We start from the raw sequence: 20,315 nt of genomic DNA on the forward strand, positions 1-20,315 counted from the left end.
GGCTAGCCACTGGCGACTCCTCCTCTCTGTAGAGTGAAAATCGCCCTTATGGCTAATCTGGTAGTGTCAGTTTGTATATTAAGCCTTCTTTTGACTATGGTGTTCTTTGTAAAATCAGTTTGCCTCAGTAAAGGGTCCGAATAGGACCGAAAGTACTCGGTTATCTCGCTTTTTCATTTTTTTCCTTCGTGGCAAAAAAACCTTTATTTTATATATATATATAATATATATATATATATATATATATATATATATATATATATATATATATATATATGAATTTTATCATTACTATTAAACAATAATGCAAATTTGCAATGGTGTAACTATTTTAGCTAGTATCATTACCATGAGAACTAAGTTAATGGTCATAATTCACTATACAGTATATCTCCTTGGTCAGCAAGAAACTTGGAAATATGACAGTATCACAATTAAAGCACTAATTATCATGGGCAGGGCATTAATGGATATAATTCACTACGCATTACGTTTCTTTACTCAACTAAAAATCATATACATCATAAAACAGTAATTAGCATGAGCACTAACGCAGTACATTTCTTTTCTCAACAAGAAATCAATTCTAAAAAAACTAATTATGATGATAACTAAATTCTTTAACTTACCGTACTCACAACGCATTATATTCCGTTGTTAAAAAGGAATCACATACTATTTACTTGCCGTACTCAACACACATTACATTTCGTTGTTAACAAGGAATCACATACTATCTGCTATCACAAGACAGTAGTTATCACATCCACTAAATAATTTAACGAACATGCTTTACAATGCACTATACTGTATTTCTTTGATAAAGAAGAAAACAAGTACTATCACAAAAGAGTGACGATCATGAATACTAAATTATGAACGAACATAATTCATTACGCACTATATTTCCTTGCCAAAGACAAATAACTCCAATAACTACGTGATAACACTGGAAAAATAAATACCTGATAATACTGTTGTATCGACGGATGCCAACTGCACGTTGGTCGTTGGTCAGGAGTAAAATGAGATGATCAGAGCAGCTGAACCTTCAGTGTGGGAGTATAGCAAACTGTGTTGGCAGCCGGGCTGAAGCTTGGGTCTGATGGGTCAAGAGAGGTACCTGCCGTTAATCCGGTGACCTAACTTGACCTCACATTCCTGTCCCACCTTACTGACCTCATAAAGTAAATAAGAGCATTAATCCTCCCATTCAACCAGATAAAGATTTTTACCAAGCGGAGCTGGCCTTTGTACCGGCCCACCGGGCATTGCCCAAATGCCCTAATGGCCAGTCCGCCCCTGAAATTTAGGGAATAAAACTGAAAATATTTTCCATTGAAAGTCTCGAGCAGAATGGAGATGGCGCCAAAGTTGATAAGACGACTTGGATAAGTCGTCTCAATTGAATTGAATTGAATATGAAATTTACGCCACAGGCCAAGCACTGGAACCTATCAGGCCATGCAGCGTCGAAATGGAAACTGACAGTAAAAGGGCTGATAGGTGTAACAGGAGGAAAACCTCACAGTTGCACTATGAAACAATTGTTAGGAGAGGGTGGAAAGTAAGATGAAAGAAAGAGAATATGAAAGGAAGTACAGTAAAAGGAACGAAAGGGGTTGCAGCTAGGTTTCTTTGTTTGTTTGTATGGTGTTTGTACGTTGCATGGAACCAGTGGTCATTCAGCAACGGGACCAACGGCTTTACGTGACCTTCGAACCACGTCGAGGGTGAACTTCTATCACCAGAAATACACATCTCTCACTCCTCAATGGAATGGCCGAGAATCGAACTCGCGACCACCGAGAAGGGACGTCAACACCATACCAACCACGCCACTGAGGCGCTTGCATGGTTGCAGCTAGGGGCCAAAGACACGCTGCAAGAACCTCAAGTAATGCCTTCAGTGCACCGCATGAAGTGTACTGACGGCACTACCCCCCTATGGGGATAAGTCCTCTCAAGCAGAATTAAAATGATCAATGCCGTCTTTCCTTCTTCAGATTAATTATCTCACAAGTCTTATTTTGGAAGCTTAAATCTATTGCTTAATAGCTTTGTATACATTGTGTTAATTAAGCCTGATGAAAAAAAATGGCAACTTAAAACAAAAGAAACATATGAGTGAATTATTCGAAAGCACTGACTGCGAAGCATTTCCCAGACCCGCTGGCGAGTAAACTGTGGCAACGATTATATTATCAGTTGCAAAGATAAGGTGTTATCTCCGAATGCCGTCGATTAGGAAGTTTCTTCCATCACTGGAAGTTGTCGAAAGTGGACGAGTTTTCTTTTAGTCCTGTGACGTGACAGACAACTAAATACTCCAAAGTAGTTCTGTGGTCGCACTAAAGTTTCGTGCTAATATCGAACGTCATAGATTTATAAGGTTAAGATAGACGACTCACGGAGTCAATCGATGATAACTGACGAAAATTAGTAAAGTCATAAAAGCAAACATTACCGGTGGCGTCATCAGAGCTCTGGTGTTCAAGCATTCAATAAGGGTAAGTGAAGTTTAATCACACTTTCCTCGCTTTCAAAATTCTGTCACACAAGGGTGTCATGGTTGGCCATGGACGATTTCCTTACTTCTTGTTTCCTGCAACATTATCTGGATAGATACCAACTGCTATCTCTATCTACCCTCTTAGTCTAATTTTTGTGCCAAGTCAATTTTCCTAAATGGTGTATCCTATTTTCACACACACACACACACACACACACACACACACATATATATATATATATATATATTATATATATATATATATATATATATATATATACATACATATATTAAACAACACTTAACTAAAGTTATAAATTCATCATAATCAGATTCTACGACTCTGATATTCTCATTAAATAAAAAAAAAATGAAATTTACGATCCGCTACCGAGAAACACAATGTCTATCAGTATCGTCCATTGCGTGGGAATATGGCGCATTTCATCATGTTTATTATTTGACTGAGTGTTGACTCTCCACATCTGATTTAGGATTCGGGAATACCCGGTATCAGCCTCATGTTGTTGAAAGCGATAAGCGACTACTGACGTGATCATCAGAGCAGTGATAAGTGCGAAGACGTTTGCTGACTAAAAACAAGAACTACGTAATAGATTTCGATCTCGGTTACAGCATTCGAAATAATCTGTGAAGGTAAAACGTTGATGGTCAGTTATTATTATTATTAAAAGAGAACAAAGCGCTCGAGATGACACTGAGATCCCATTGATAACGGGAATCAAACTAACTGTCAGTGTGAAAATAAAATAGAGGTGCTCGAATAAGTTATTGTGTAACGGTGAAATTATAAGATATGAGATACAATGAGCAGAGATTTCTTATGTAAGGTAATTAATTAATCGCAGGGACTTGGCTTCATTTTATTTCAGTACAGTTATTTCTTCCCGTGTAGAGAATGTGGGGATATTAGTATCTGTAGGCTACACGTATTTCGTACATAAAGGATTTTAGTTACCTGTGAACCTGCAAAGTAAATATGCTATTCAGCATTGTTAAAGCTGTTTCGAATCTCTTCAGACTACTAAAATGCTAACCCTGACATAGAGCATTAATAATAATAATAATAATAATAATAATAATAATAATAATAATAATAATAATAATAATAATAATAATAATAATAACAACAACAACAAAACAACAAAATTCGCAGTTATGTATGGGTAGGCTACATCATAGATCTATGGGCTACATATATTTAAAAATAACGGTGGATTTGTCCCTCAATTTCAAGACTCATGCTACTATGGGTATTTTTTAATAATCAATAATAATAATAATTACGCATATCAAGTTTCTTCATCTTCCTGTTTATACGGTTATTTTTCTTTGCCCTCATATTCTCTGATTTAATCATGTTTTTTAAACTGACTTTTTGTGGAACCCATGATATCAACTTAGCTGACGAGACGCTGGAAATAGGGTTGCATTGCAAAACAACGTGAGATGTTCGTCGTCACCTATTCTTTAATAATATATTTAACCTAGGCTATCCAACAAGACTTGTTAAGCGTTCCACGACATCTTGGGATATTATTGATATTATAATACTATTAAGAGGATGATGAGTAGCCTAGAGCGCATAGAAATGCTGATCCCACAGCCACGCTGTGTTTGGTAGTTTATATGCTACACAGTTGGCTAAATAAGTACTAAACAAACAACTCGGAAAAGGAAAGAAATAGTTCGTGACTTGGATTCAAATCATGTAAATTTTGCTTTGTCTTTCCTTTAAACTCCTGTATCTGTTTTCATCCCTTTAGTTTTGGTGCATTTTTCTTCAGCCATGTTCTCTGTCAGGGTGCCGTGAATAATTTTGCATTTAGAGATAGCATCATTGAATTTAAAATGTTGGTGTATAGCCTCGTGTATGCTCAAAAGAGGTGGAAATTGCAGGAAGGTTGTCGTTTTCTGTGGATAGGTACTGCCGTAAGAAAATGGCAGGCTAAACAAACAGCACATGATGCCACAACTTACAGGTTTTAAGTTCAAAGACAGTTCTCCTTGAATGAGTAGAATATTCTTACGTCTGTTATGACTTAGAATAATCAGTGAGAAGACCTGATGGGGAGAATTTCAAAAAGAAACCCGCATAAGATTAGGAGGCTTATTGTGTAGGAATAAGAGAAATGACGGCTTGGAAATAATGGAAATGTTGTATGAGTGAATGAATGGAAATACCCGAAATACTTGTGTTTTAAAATGTGCGTTACAATTACCTAGGAATCAGAAGTGTCGTAGAAGGCAAGGGCCTCACAACCTCAATTCTGTGTGAAACGAAAGATAATTTAAGTCTTCAAATTGTCACTCCAACGCGCGCGGGCATAAACACAACAGATAGTGATACTATATTTTTAAGCAAGATTCAGAAAGAACATCATAGGCATCGGTGAACACAATGGCTGGCAAGGAGTGCTAAACTGTAGGTGGTGAGGAAAACCTGGTTACACAGTTATTTCCGTAGTTGAAGGTCCCCAGAGATAATGGTAATACTATCAGTAATAAAAGATAAGGCTTGGTTAGAGACATAAGCAGACGCAATCTGTGAGGGATCAATAGCTACACAGACGTGGGAAAGTCACAAACAAACAGGTAAGGCGCTCAGGAAAGAAGTAAATAATGTTAACAATATCCAAGTTATCCACCCACCCTCAAAGAAAAAAAAAAGTAAGAATGATAAAGGGTAAAACGTGTGTCATGCTATTTCCAAGTAACTCCTGATAGCTTCTACAGTTGGCATAATGGCAGAGGAGAGTAGCTGCATTTTATTAGCAAATGTTATCAAGACGGACTTGAGCATTTATTTGCCTACCTACAACAGTTGCAGTGAAGCAAAGAATTAGGTATCATCTTTTAAAGAAAGATATTTCTCTCATGGGCTCCAAGTGTAATGTAGACGACAATTGCAAAGGAGATAACATAACAGCTGGCGCTTATCATTCTTTACTTGATATGCCAACCTCTTTATATAGTAACGACGATGAGTCACTGCAACGTGAATCGAGTCTTTCGGTAATAATGTGGTTGTTTACCAGACAATTTCGGTGCAGAAGAAAAAGACAATGGCTGTACTGAACGTTTGCAAGAGACTGGCGATAACCAACTTGAGGAAGCAATAGAGAAAGGTAGCTTACAATACTTTGGTGAATTTATTTGCCCGTTAATTTCCAAAATATCCATATCTTGGGTCATATGTGCCATTAGAAGATAACTCCTGGACAAGTATAATAAGCAGACGTGACAAAAAATGAATGAAGCCCTCTAAAGAAGTATATGACCATCTGAAAACAATGGGAAAAATATGCAAATGCTCTGATGGCGAAAAAGGACTACAGAGCTGGAAAAGGAACTGCTGTCAGAAAATGAGCAATAGAAAAGTCAAATCTTACTAGTTAACCTCTTGATTTTGCCACATATTTTGTTAGTTATCGAACGATCTTTAGAATAACAATTTTGAACACAGAAATCATTTGATCTCAAAAGAAATATTGAATACAGCAAAGAGGCTGTACTTGAAGTTTCAAGAAGTTCAAGCTAATGTGTGTTGAATGATGTGTTTGTTTGTATGGTGTTTTTACGTTGCATGGAACCAGTGATCATTCAGCAACGGGACCAACGGCTTTACGTGACTTCCGAACCACGTCGGGAGTGAACTTCTATCACTAGAAATACACATCTCTCACTCCTCAGTGGAATGCCCGAGAATCGCACTCGCGGCCACCGAGGTGGCAGGCAAAGGCCATACCAATCACACCACTGAGGCGCTGTTTGTTGAATGACGTGTGTTTCCCTTTAAAACAAGTATTTACTCCTTAATGTTAAAACATCTGAGCAATGTATCTAAATATATTGATACTTTTAAGCAATGTATCTTTATGAAAAGGTGCATATACGTTGTGCATAGGATACAAGAGTAAAATAATTTCTTTTGCAAGATGTGTTTTTCTATATTTGTTTAAATTCCTAAGTTATCAGTATTAGTAATTAAATCCACATTGTGAAAAAAACTAGTAATATTATTAAATATTTAGCAAAAGACAATAAGTATTCTATAGAGCTAGCTACAGAATCCTAGATCCGTCTGACGTCACAAAATGTAGTACCCCTCAAAGAATTAAACCCCATTAACCCGCGGTCCTTGATCACTGCTGTTCCTTCTATTTTGAATATTTCTCAATGCCAGAATTATCCAAAGCCTTTCATGGAACCTTTGTAGAATTAAGTCATAGACACACACACAAACACATTATGATAGTGATTTGTTTTCCTGATTAGATACGGGCAGAGCAAGAATAAATATTCTTGAACGTATCTAATCAATGTGGTTTTATCGTGCACTGAAAAAAAACTAAGTTTCATATCTCAACTTGGCTATCATAATCTACCACAAGCAAAGTCATTGAGTCCAATAATGATTTTCATTTGTTCCGTTTTATTAACAATTTGTGATATCTCAAACAAAAGATTCAACGAGCCTTTGTCGGGAATTCAGGGGAAATATTAGTAACATCATCTGATTTTCTGTTCTCTCTGTCTCTGTCGTATTAAGTTCTGTAGCTTCAATGGTGAGTAGCTACTCGCTAGGCGAGTGGTTTACGTGCTCGCCTACCGATTCAGTAGTCCCGAGTTCGATTCCCTGCTCTACCAACGGGGAATCAGAGGAATTTGATTCTGGTGATTAGAAATTAATTTCTCGATATGTTATGGTTCGGATGCCACAGTAAGCTGTAGGTCCCGTTGCTACGTAACCAATTGGTTCCTAGCCAAGTAAAAATATCTAATCCTTCGGGTCAGTCCTAGGAGAACTGATTGCTCAGTGGTCTGGTTAAACTAAGATATACTTAAATGGCGAGCATGGATACATACATACTACATAATCATTCCATACTACGTCACATCCGTTAATGGTTGTAAATAGTTAGATCGTAAATATATGACGAAGCCTGATTATGCTGTCTCAGCTCTTTTCATTTTCACAAACTTCTGCTAAAAATACGGGTCGTGGATACATTATATATATATATATATATATATATATATATATATATATATATATATAATATACATACACACACACTACACACACACACATATATATATATATATATATATATATATATATATATATATATATATGTCTATCACATTACCGTGACTCATATACAAATATCGAGCTACAATTGTCCTTAGATATCTAATTCGCTCTACCTCGGAATTAATATATTTTCATTATATATATATATATATATATATATATATATATATATATATACTTACATATATATATATATATATATAATATATATATATATATATATATATATGTACATTATGAGATGAATTTTATCACATTACCGGTCTTCATATACAAACATTAAGCTGCAATTGTCCTTTAATATCCAATTGGCTCTACCTAGGAATTAATATATTTTCATATATGTTCACCGGAAGGGAATTTTTCATTGGATATTTAAAGTTCGTCGTCTCATGGGCTCGATACTAACAAGTACAAAAGAAATGCCCCAGTCCAACAGTGAATCGTAGGATGGAGTCGGTATGAACTTCCCTTCCTTGATTACAAATACCCGAGTTCGAATTTTATCACATCCCTGTGATTCAAACACAATCACGGTGATGTGATAAAATTCAATGATAATATGGCTACATGGGGCAAAAGCGGCTGTCTTGTCAATTGGCAACTGGTGATTTGTTGCTAGAGCTAGACGAGACAAGTCGCCTGTCCGCCAGTGACGCGTTTGCTACTCGACTGGCTGTAAGCCAGAGTAAGAGCTCGTTGTTCACGTTTGTTGTAGCTTGTGCAAGTACTACGTAGTGTACTATCGAATACATTACGTTTCACCGAATGCATTCCAGATCAAAAGGTATTACTGTATACCTCTAATTGATTTCAACGTAAGTTGTGGTGTGTAATCGTAATAACGTTTGTTATGAAGCTAACCATGGTTCCTATCGCCCTTGGTTTTAGTTACTGCGCATGTGTGACGTCATTGGTTTTAATAACCGCATTCTCTGGTATTATATTACGGTGCGTGAAAAGGTTTCATCGTTGCCGACTGACATCAGAAGAACATAACTAATTGTAAGTGGACATAGTGAGGAAAACGATGAGGACTCGATGAGGAAATCTGAAAGCTTGTACTGTGGCCTTGAAGCAAAATGTTCCGGAAATCGACCGTTGTTTTGATTATATATATATATTTATATATATATATATATATATATATATATATATATATATATATATATATATATATATATATATATATATATATATATTTTGTGTGTGTGTGCGCGCGCTTGTAATCCGTTTTACATGAAAGTAAATGTAGTAAATCTTGAGAATATTTTTTTTTTTTTTTCAACTCCAGACTACGGTTCACCAATATCTAACGGTCACGTTTGCTCATGGCGTGCTTCATCAAGTACGGTGTATAGCACCTCTTGTGGAATATGCCACCCTATCCGCCACAGGCCAGTATGGGAACGTCATTAGCTCAAAAGCAATCCAGCAGACGCACTTCTTACAGAGGGCGAGTATCATATAATCTTAAGGGGGCCGGCCGGCTAATGCCCTTTTTTAAGGACAGGACTTTGATATTCATACCACTTAATAAGGTGACTTGGGACATCTCCAAACCGCATATGATTTTCGCCTCTGACCTTCGGTTTTGTGACGCCAGGGCGATTTATCCCGAAAATAACCATTTTTCAAATTCTATCTCCTCCCTTGATATTTAATATTAAGACCTGGGATTACTACCATATATAGACCTGATGTAGACCTCCAATCGAATGGAGAGTTTTTTTTCTAAAAGTCATTTTTTGCTAGATATGAATTTTTCAATATGGTAAAAAAATAAACCCTATAAATCAGGAGAAAAAAATTTATAAAAAAAATACGAAACAAAAATTGGAAAAAAGGGCTCTATTTGATTGTTCTATAATGTCTTTCTGAGTTATATACCAAATTCCAATGTTATAGCTTTAAAACTAAGGGAGAAGATAGATTTTGAAGGTCAATAAGTATAGTTTTGAGATACGGGCGTTCAAAGTTTTCCTTCGTATATCTATAAAGACAATATTAATAAATAATGATTATTATGAAATGTATATTTGTTTTTTGTGTATTAATAAACAAAACTATTTTATTTATCATAATTTAATCATAAATGATGATCCCTTTGCTCATATATCGCAGCCCGGGGCACTCCTTCCTACGCAATTCTCTCTCTCCCCTTCACTAACTCTGCTTATTACAGCGAATTTTCTTCTTCTGTATGTTAGCGAGATGTTTTCCTTGTATTTTCCTCTTTGGCATGATGAAATTCTTGCCCGAAACAAAGATAAACAAACGTAATTGCAAGAGAATGTCAAGAGGTAAAACTCGATTATTATGAATTTCATATTCCATTTTGGGTATTAAAAACCCAAAACTTTGTTATTTATCATAAATGAAGATCTCTTTGCTCAAAGATCGTAGCCTTAGGCACAGTGTGACGTGTGCTGTCAAGCAAGACGGGGCGTTACTAAGCAACCCTCCCCTCTCTTCACTAACTACGCATATATTTTGATATTCTGTAATAATACTTGAGCGATTTTTCTTCGTCTGTATGTTAGCGAGATGTTTCCCTTGTCTTTTCCTCATTGGCATGATGAAATTCTTGCCGAAACATACATAAACATACTGAAAGCAGGCGAATGTCAGACGTGAAATGGAACGTGTAGGACTACTCGACGTGAAATGGCAACGTGGTAGACTACTCGACGTCTGTGATCGCACTAAAAGTTGTAGCCTTTAGCCTGAAGTCTCCTTCTCCTCTCGACTCGGGGAATGTCTACAGATGCTATTTCTCCCAATTTCCTTGACAATAATTATCAAAATTTACGATAATAGAAGAAATATTGCATTTTCTTGTACGGATCAATGTTTTAGGCTTATTGAGTTACGTTAACTAATTACCCTGTAACTACGAAAGTAAGAGGAATTTTGACGAAATATTTCGTATACGTATTCTCAATTGCCATATGAAGCTCCATGAATTTTTTCATGACTTTGCATTTTTCGCCCTATACCTCCATATATAGAGGTTCCGGCCGGCCCCCCTTAAACGCACAGCAGCACAGCTCAGCAACTTCGCGAAATATTTGAACAGAATATGTGAAATTGCCGAGAAAATCATAATTGACAAACTTTTCAGCTTAATTAATACACCAGGGCAACCCTTGGGCGGCCGCAGCATATTTTGCAAGGGCAAATATCTATATATATATATATATATATATATATATCTATTATATATATATATAATATATATATCTAATAATATATATATTATATACTATATATATATATATATATATATTTTCATATATGTACCGAGGGGGAATTTTTTAGTTGATAATAATTCCGTACCCCCATGGGATCGAACCACCGTCCAGTAGGACGGGGAACGAAATCAGGATCGGACAGTGACCACCCTACCGAAACGGCTATGGGGTCTACGAAATTATTATCAACTAAAAAACAAAATTCCCCTCGGTACATATATGAAAAATATATCAATTCCGAGGTAGAGCGAATATGATATTAAAGGACATTTGTAGCTCGAATGATATATATATATACTAATATTAATATAGATATATATAATATATAGATATAATTATATATATACTAATTAATACTATATATATAAATATATATATATATATATTGCTTCTTCCATCGTATATCTAGTCATTCTGGTGATATGATTTTCTACTGTAAATATAATTAGTTAAGTTAAAGCCCAGAGCCTTCAACCGTAATTAATCGAATATGTTTTTGCCTCATCTCAAGACGAGAGTTTGATGCTTTGTGTTACCCAAGATCAGTTGCGTGGATCTTCATGTTAAGCCATTGGTTAAAGCAGATCCCCAGGTAAATTCATTACACACACACACACACACACACACACACACACACACACACACACACACACACACACATATATATATATATATATATATATATATATATATATATATATATATATATAAGGCACCGGACTGGAAATGCTAGTAATTAAAATTACGTCGGCAACGAGTGATGCAAACAGATTGGAATGTACAACAACGCAGCTGTAGGAGTGTTATGGGAAAAGCTTAAAAACATTGGAACGAGACAAATCATATGCAAATCATAACACTAGGAAATTGCATCGGCGAGAACGCAGTGCTCAAGATGACCTTGTTGTTCGGAAGTCATATGATTGTGATGTCAGAAAAATGCAGTTGCATGCGTATGTGAGTTTGTGTGCCAAGCAGGGCTTGTGCATGAGACATTTACAGTGCACATATAACATCGGAATAGTGAGTAGACTACCGTGCATACGTTTGTGCGTCCTTTAGGGTGCGTACGTTTGTACAGCAGATGAATGGCAATGTAATCCCCTAGAGAGGTGATTAATGGGGGCAATTAGACGACAAGCTTTCGTGGTGGTCGCCAAAGACTTTGGAAAGCCTAAGAGGCATTTAGAAGATCCATCGATAAGGTAACATGGAAGGAAGGACCGAAAAAACTTTTGAATATTTTGAAGGGATTTGAAGTGCAGGAAAGCACTTAGTTGGTTCATGGGATATTTATCTATCCTTTTATTTCTGAGTTTGATAATTCTGGTTTCTTTTATCACTACCAAAAATTTATTTGAGGAAGACTGGTGGAGTTTTTTTTTACAGTGAGAATAGTTGGTGATAGTTTATTCAATATGCTTATGCAGAGAAGTTATGGCATTTCAAGGTTTTAGGATTATAAATTCATTTCTAATTATCATGTTAGCTCTTCGCGTAAGTAAAGAATATATTTTTGTAACTCAAGACAGAATCCATTTTTGTATCTCAGAGTTTAAATTAGCCTAGATTTAATGACTGATTTTAGCTACGGAGATGTCAGGTTGCTGTGAACGTCAGAGGTAGGTCACGTTACTAGTTAAATTTAGTGATTTCTCTCCTAATTAAAACAGGGTCCATTAGACACTGTAACATATATGTATGTATGTGTATGCATGTATGTATGTGTATATATTATATATTATATATATATATATATATATATTGTTATAAACTGCTCCTTCCCTCAGTATAAAGTGTGGGGATGTGACTTACTGGCACTCCTAAAATGGCCTTGCATTGAGGGACGAGGGTTATAACAAATAAAAATCTATGGCCGAAGGCCGATATTACTGAAAGGAGGAATTTACATAAAACTCTGGACTTTAGTTTAAATGAACTATATTTACATTTAAATTACATGTAAGTTCAGAAATTAATGGAGGGTGGTTGATGGCAGGTCCACCAAAAACACACGGATGGGGAATGACACTTATGATTTGCACAAAGTGGGTTATTTAAATGCAAGCGTCGTTTCCAAGGGTTCCCAATTATTCTCACAACCAGACACGATATTTGTCTGCAAAGAGATTGCATTCTAGCATCAGTGCTAAGGCAATGGACACTTGGTAAAACATTACACATTACTTGCCTTTAGTATTGCATGTCAAAGCTCACTCAAGGGGGGTATAGAATGACTGGGAGCTCATACAGAAAGGAATACTACATTGCTTGATAAACTAGGGGAGGTTTAATATTATTACTCGCATCACTCTTGCCTTGAGGTAAAAACATATTCAATTAATTACAGTTGAAGACCTGCTCCAAAGGGGAATGATTAGGTAAGTTTTGGGCTTAAACATAACTAATTATATTTATAATGGAAAATTATATCAACAGAATGGTTAGCATAACTAAGACAAAATACAGCAGTCCCTCACTATACGATGGAAGAAGCTTGATGTTTTCTTGAGGGAAGCAAATAGAAGCCTGCTTCGAAGGGCTCCGTAAAGAGAAGTTGTAGTGGGGAAGCCAATATTGAACAGAAGCTGATGCGGAGAAACCACAGCTGACTAACCCCTAATCAGTAATAGAAAACACCTATGATTACTTCTCTGGAAAGGGGCATCTGATTAAACAATGGAGGAGTTGCACAGAGGATGCCTGGAAGTGAAGTAGATTCTGGTAATTCACAATTTAGTAATGTGTGTTACACTTCACTTAATTTGTACTGACAAATAAAAGGCAGTGCAGGTATCAAGGTAGGTAAATCACACAAACAAAGGTAATGAAAACAGCAATAGGTTAAACCATTACTGGACAGGTAAATGTATCGATATGCAGCTCCTCAGGTCAGACAATTTACGAAAAAAAACACATCCATGGAAAGAGGAAGAAATGCAAATGCACATGGTGAAAGAAAAAAATTCTAAAAATTTTTCCCTAACTTCCACAAAAAGTTGAAAAAGTTATTCACAACCCCTTGTGAGGCCTCATTTACAAGCCAATATCACAACAGATAAATAAAATCAGTAACAGATTCTTAACATATTAATTGAAAAATGTTTATGTAAATTTACCAAGAATGAAGATTTGGTAACTTTTATTTTCACAAATTTTTTCTAATATTTATTTGCACTTTTCTTTGCAAAATTAAATTTACAACCAGCATACTATCTTAAAAGAAAAAACAAAAACCAACAGCAACCCCTTGGTATATTTATGAGCAAATTTACAAAAAGATGTCTTGTGAGGCAGAGACATAATACATTCCCCCTTGAAGTTAAAAACACAACTGAAGTCCTGAGATGTTGATTCCTGGTTTTACCCATTGTAAAAGTTGCCTTTAGTGAATTTATGGGCTATAGAAGTATTGGCACCTCTTTCCCACCCGATTCTTTCCAAATCGATGGCGTTTATTATTGTTTATCAACAAGATCAATCCCTCCACCACCTCAAAATTGTTATTATTACTCCCAGGAAGCAATCCGTTCATTAAGGGTTAACAGCGACATGAGTGACTAAAATCTTGCAACCTGGATTTTACCATTGTCAGAGTTGTTCCTCTTGCTTCAAGAGCCAGTGAGCAGGGGTGGGGGGAAAGTGAATCAACTCACAACAAAAACATACTAGGCCCAAACTAGCCACGTGCTTAAGGTGGGGCAGTTCAAGAGCAAAAGGGAGGACATGAGTCCTGGACAAGCATCCAACAAATTCTAAGGCCTGCCGACCCTGCCGATTCAAAGCCTGTTATAACCTCTGGATATTTTGAGGGGCTTGCGTGCAGATGGCACCAGTGGGCATCTAGTCCTGGGCAAGTCGACCTCAAGGCCCAAGTTCCAAGATGGCTGCACACATGGTTGATCCTTTGCTTCTCTGCCAGCTGGCATTTCTCCCAGGTCTGCGCCTGGAATTAAAGGTTTGTTCGCAGCCAGCTTTAACAAGGAAAGAGGATTAAAACAGTTTTCCCTCCAAACAGTGGATGGAGAAAGGTTGTAGGGACGAGTTTACCACAGTGTATTATACAATATCAACTGAATAAATTTAAAATTAGTTACATTAGGATCTTTTGAATTAAGAGATGGCTTTGGAGAGTTTACTCTTGACAATATATATATCTATATTATAAATAAAAAAGAGGATACACTGATGTAAAAGCTGTTCTCATTACAACGTTTCGTAATTGTCCATTTAATTACATCATCTCGGCTGTTAAAATGAAACATAATTCACTGAAAAATTGTAAAAATTACAACTAAAAATTAAGCTGAAAATTATTCTTATAGAAAATTTAAGAAATATACATAACATCAAAGTTGAAGGAATGAACAAAATTTTTAAAATATATACATTAAAATGAAAGGTAACAGAATATGCTGTAAAATAAAAAATGAAAATAGCAGTGACAGAATTACAGAACAAGATAAAGGACAGACCCAGAGGAGTGACAGCGTTAAACTAAACGAAAACATGAATAGAAACAAGTCAAGACAAAACAAAGATGGGAGGAATTGCGTGTTTAATCACGTGACAAGTTATTTATTAAAAAGTTATTCTAGAATAACTGTCTTGAGGGTTGGTGGTATGGCCTAGATTGCTGAAGTCTTTATTATCAATATGTGTTTTACAAATTCTGAAGTGGCTTCTAATATTGGAATATTCTGGGTTTGAAATTCTAGCACCAGTACGGAAGGTGACACGATAAGAATCGATACGCATCATAAGGAGTCTGCTTGTGGATCCCACACAGGTCCCTGTTTGACATTCAAGGAAAATATACTTAGAAACAACACCAGAGGACATATAAGGTCATAAAAGCTCTTTAGGTCTATAGAGCGAACCAATAGTGAAGGGGTTCTTAGGAAATTAACGTCAATGGCGTAAAAATGTTCCTGAATAATTTACGTGCACTTTTTGTGAAATTTGAAGTCATGAGTAAACGGGAAGCATGTGTAAAACCATTTTTGGGACAGTTAAAACTTTTAGTTTTCCAATGAAATGTTTGTTTAATAGTTGATATTGAAAAAAGTCAATCGAAAATGTAATTTCATCATGGAAAAAGCTTCAATTCGACATAAGGACAAGTGCTCTGTGGAGGAACGTTGGGATAAAGACAACTTACACATCAGTGTGTGTTCCTCTTCCCTTTACTGATGATTATTAATATGGATTGACTCCTTACTCTAAGCTATATATTATATATAATATATATCATTGTAACAATATTAAAGTAAATGTTCAGAGCAGATCACATCCATTTACCATAGTTTTAAATTATGCATTGCGTACATAAAACATGATTCTATTTTCAGTGATAATGGAGGAGAGGGAAGTTCAAAGACCTTTGGGATTTATGGAGACAATGCGTGATATAGCTAAGAGAGACCCAAATAAAGGAGTAACCTATAATCTTGCTGTATTACAAGCGTCAGTTGCTGGGCAAACAGTTTCGATAATGCAGGAAAAGCAGCAACACCAACCAAAGAAAAGAATGAGATACACCAGCGACTGCAGCTCCACAGATCCCTGTTTCTTAGATTTCTACAAGTCGGGTCGTCGTTATGTCAGATGCGAGCTTTGTTTTAGATACCCTGATATCGTAAAGCAGCATCTGTCAACGAAGAGGATTCCTCTTATTGTCCAGGAGTGTGGAACGCTTTACAACAAGGCCTCCCTGATCAAACATAGAAAAGAGGTCTGTCACCAGGAGGCTCTTAAGGAGCACCACCAAGAATCACCATCGTTTTCAAAATCAAGCACAGAGGGTGTTGAAAAGGATATTCGAACTGAAGACGATGAAGTAATAGCTAATAAAGTTGGAGGGGCAATGATCCAGTTATACCAAGACGCCAAACAGTTAAATTTTATACCACGTCCTTTAAATGGAATAATTTCAACGTCAATTCTAGCTTCAACATTTAATCTGAATAGAGATCCGATTCCTTTGATGTCCACTGACTCTTGTGGCTCCCAACAGGACACTTTAGATCCCCTGGAATATTTGCAATACATTGTAGAGAGTAATGAAAATCAGCACATAATAGAGGAGATCTGTGACGCAGTGGCATTATCTTTGCATTGCAGTGGGAATGTTGATAAAATGGGAATTGATAAGTTCTATGTAAGAGCAAAGGTTGTGACAAAGACAGCCGATGTCAAGGTCTATTTCCTTGGTGTTGGTGAACCTCTTAAAAGAAGTGCAAAAAGCGTGTTGAGTGCTCTTGAGTCAGCCTGTTCAAAAACTGTTGGCACTGAGTTTTTCAAGACCGTTGTAGAGAAAACATCATCAATAGTTGTGGATGGTATAAGTCTAGATGTAAAGGAGAGAGAAACAATGTGGTTACTGATGAGGCAACTGCAGAAAGTAATGTCTACCCCATTTAAAGATCTGCCCCCTCTGCTGATAAACTGGTGTAACGTTCACCGAGCTGATTTAGCTTGGGAGTCTGTTAGTCAGTCAGTGGAAGAAGTTAATCATGTTTTTCAGAATGTGATCTCTATATGTCGCTTATTTCATCAGTCGAGTATCCGTTTGGGAGAGCTACGGGAAATATCCAAGGAAAATAATCTGACTTTTAAAAGTCTTCCGAGACTAATTGAAATCAGGTGGAGTGATTTCACCGCAAATACTTTATCTCAGATATTGCTGATGTGGTCGCCACTTACATTGTACGCCCAGAGATCGCAGGATAAAGAGGCAGCAATAATTCTTGGCTTTTTAAAGAAAATTGATAACCTTCATATACTGACCTTTTTAGCAGATGTCCTCTCTGTTTTCTCAAGCTACCAAGAAAACTTGATGAGGGAAAGTGTGACTCTTGTCAATATTATAGAGGAAACAGAAGAAGTAAAGAAGACTTTGTCTTCTTTAATTAAGACGCCACTTTTAGGGGGCTGGGTTGCCGCATTAGAAGAAGAGCTTGTAGGTGATAACAATACTGGTATGCTGCTACATGGAGTTCTCCTGTCTAATACAGCTGCTACTTTCCGGTGTGTTGTAAATGACAAAATGTCAATCAGAACTAAAGTTGTTAAGTCTCTGATGAACTTTTTAGAACAGAACCTTGTGGTTGATGAAAGAGTGGATTCTATCAAGTCGTTTGTTGCACTCAGTTTTTTGCCTGACTTGAAAGCTGCATACAACACCTTGTGCCCAGACTTCGAAGAGGAACAATTTGAACAAGAATATGTAAAACTCGTAAGGGTGAATAATGTGAACAATATAAGGAAGTTAAGCCTCCATGACTTGGTTCGAACTCTGGCGTCATCTAACGCCAGTCCAGTGCTCATGACAGCTTATTCTCGAATTTTAGCAGCCAAACATTACTGGACAGACTGTGTGGAGATAGCTTCATTAAGCAACAAATTGGATACTTCTAGAAAACTAATTTTGTCTGCAGAAGTGCAAAGCCTATATCTTTACGTGCATTACAACTTGCCAGCAATGTGCGAATGGGACCCAAAGCGGGCCTTAACCCTCTGGCTCAACAGAAACAGATCCAGGGTGAATCGCACTCGTTGATAAAACCGTCTTTAATGAGTTGGATGTCAGTGATAACATTAGGTCATCAAAAACTAAAACGAAATAAAAATGAAAGTATTACATGCTGTTAAGATGAGGACAATCATATGCCTAGAATGTATATTAGCATAATTGAAGAATAACTTAGTGTTTACAAGTGTTCATTCTAAATCAATATTATTATAAATACTACAATTAATATAATCTTAGTGTAATGTCTTAGGAATATTTTGCACATAAATATTTAATTCTGAGTGCCAATAAATTTGAAAACAGATTGTTTTATTTAGGTCAGTTAGATGTTTCACGTACTCTTTCACCTTCAGTGTAAAGTATTCAAAGATTACTGTATGTTTCTGTGAAACTATGCTTGAGGACGAAAATTTGGTTTTGCATCTTCATTTTTGTTGCCAAGAAATTTTATATGTAATATTCACTAAGTAAACTTTTGAAAAAAAGAAACCTTTCACTTGAAACCTAACCTGTTGCAGCACTGTTTCGGTCAATGTTCCATGTATTGTATAGAGGAGATGATACTCTCGAAGGGTCTGGGAACCTCTCTTCCTACAGACCAAGGAAACATTGGCCTTAGGGTTCTACCTTAGACCTCATATTACAGGACTCTTAGCCAAAGGAAGTCTCTTCGTGGCTGAAGAAAGAAAAGACAAGAAAATAAGGAATGGATATAATAACAATAAAAGCTATAATGTGGTGTAAGGGGTCTCTGGACAGTACTTTTGAACTAACAAATCAAGTGAAGACGGGAGCCATCTGAACTCAGATTAGTTGACTCCCTGATTTCAACTTTCAAGGTTAAAGGGCAATGTAATTAGCGCCAGTGGCGGCTCGTGGCTATCATTCATAGGGATGCTGTTACATAATTTTAAAAAGATTCCTTGATATTAACTGCATAAATATACACATATATACCGATATATAAAACACAGTGGCGGCTCGTCAGTAGGCACTGTGGAACTGCAGCACCCCCTATAGATTTCCTATATATGCACATAATTATGATTATATACATGGATATGAGAAATTAAGTATAGACTATCAATAATCCTTAAAAAATAATTATTACCATTCTCTTGTTTTTGTAAATAAAAAAAAGCAAAAGATTTGAAATCATATGTGGAACTGCTGTTGCTCAACAGTTCTAATTTTGCCAGCAGGGTGGAAATGTGGTAGCCAGCCCGTGCGTAAAGGTGTGTGGAACACTGCCCTCTCGAGCAGTGTTAAGGGCCTCGTACACTGAACGATTGTCTGAACGAATGTCGGTATCGTTCATAAAAACATTGTGCAGGGGCTTGTCTGAATGCAAAAGTGAGCGGATTTTCGTGTCTGAATGATCTCAGCTGAAATCTGTCACGACCAGGTTGCTGGCTTGCGACTGAAGTCTGTCATACACAGGTCCGATATAATGCTATCGCGCGCGTCTCTTCTAGAGGTGAAGCCATGTCTTCCAGGGACAAAATCTTTGTTCAGACTGAAATCGGTGCAGAGATCGTTCATAACACGTTTAAACGACTGAATATGTAAGTGTTTACATAATAAAAATATGGAATGTTAGTCCATATATATAAAAGACTAAAACTAAAGAGGTCACCAGATTGCTTGCAGGAATGTGATCAGACTAAGACCGAACTTAAAGATGACGTATACAATAAAAGTAGGCTAAGATAACATGCCGTCACCTGTAGTCATTCAATTGTTTATAAACTTTAGTCCAAGCTTCCTGCTTGAGACAAACACCGTGACCTATAGCTCAAGCGGCCTACGTGATTAGTAACTATGTCATCTGATGGTATGTTTGTATGTAACTATGTCATCTGATTGTATGTATGTTCATATATTCGAGCTACTGTC

General features: G+C 36.5%; 1 protein-coding gene across 9 annotated transcripts in view; it reads left to right on the forward strand.

Moving 5' to 3' along the window:
- Positions 1 to 2,238: 2,238 nt before the first annotated feature.
- Positions 2,239 to 20,315, forward strand: part of LOC135219608 (RING finger protein nhl-1-like) — a 147,042-nt gene continuing 128,965 nt past the window's right edge. The window contains exons 1-2 of one of the 9 annotated variants that reach the window (XM_064256514.1): positions 2,239 to 2,510; positions 16,237 to 18,919. In XM_064256514.1, coding sequence (XP_064112584.1) covers positions 16,242 to 18,446 — 2,205 coding nt within the window. In that variant the 5' untranslated portion in view covers positions 2,239 to 2,510; positions 16,237 to 16,241 and the 3' untranslated portion in view covers positions 18,447 to 18,919. Of the gene's footprint in view, positions 2,511 to 4,569; positions 5,129 to 8,186; positions 8,460 to 11,917; positions 12,091 to 16,236; positions 18,921 to 20,315 lie in introns of those variants that run through there. The other 8 variants (XM_064256513.1, XM_064256504.1, XM_064256509.1 and 5 more) reach the window with 8 other exon arrangements.

The sequence above is a fragment of the Macrobrachium nipponense genome, chromosome 1 (assembly GCF_015104395.2).
Source record: "Macrobrachium nipponense isolate FS-2020 chromosome 1, ASM1510439v2, whole genome shotgun sequence".
Taxonomy (NCBI): Eukaryota; Metazoa; Arthropoda; class Malacostraca; order Decapoda; family Palaemonidae; genus Macrobrachium; species Macrobrachium nipponense.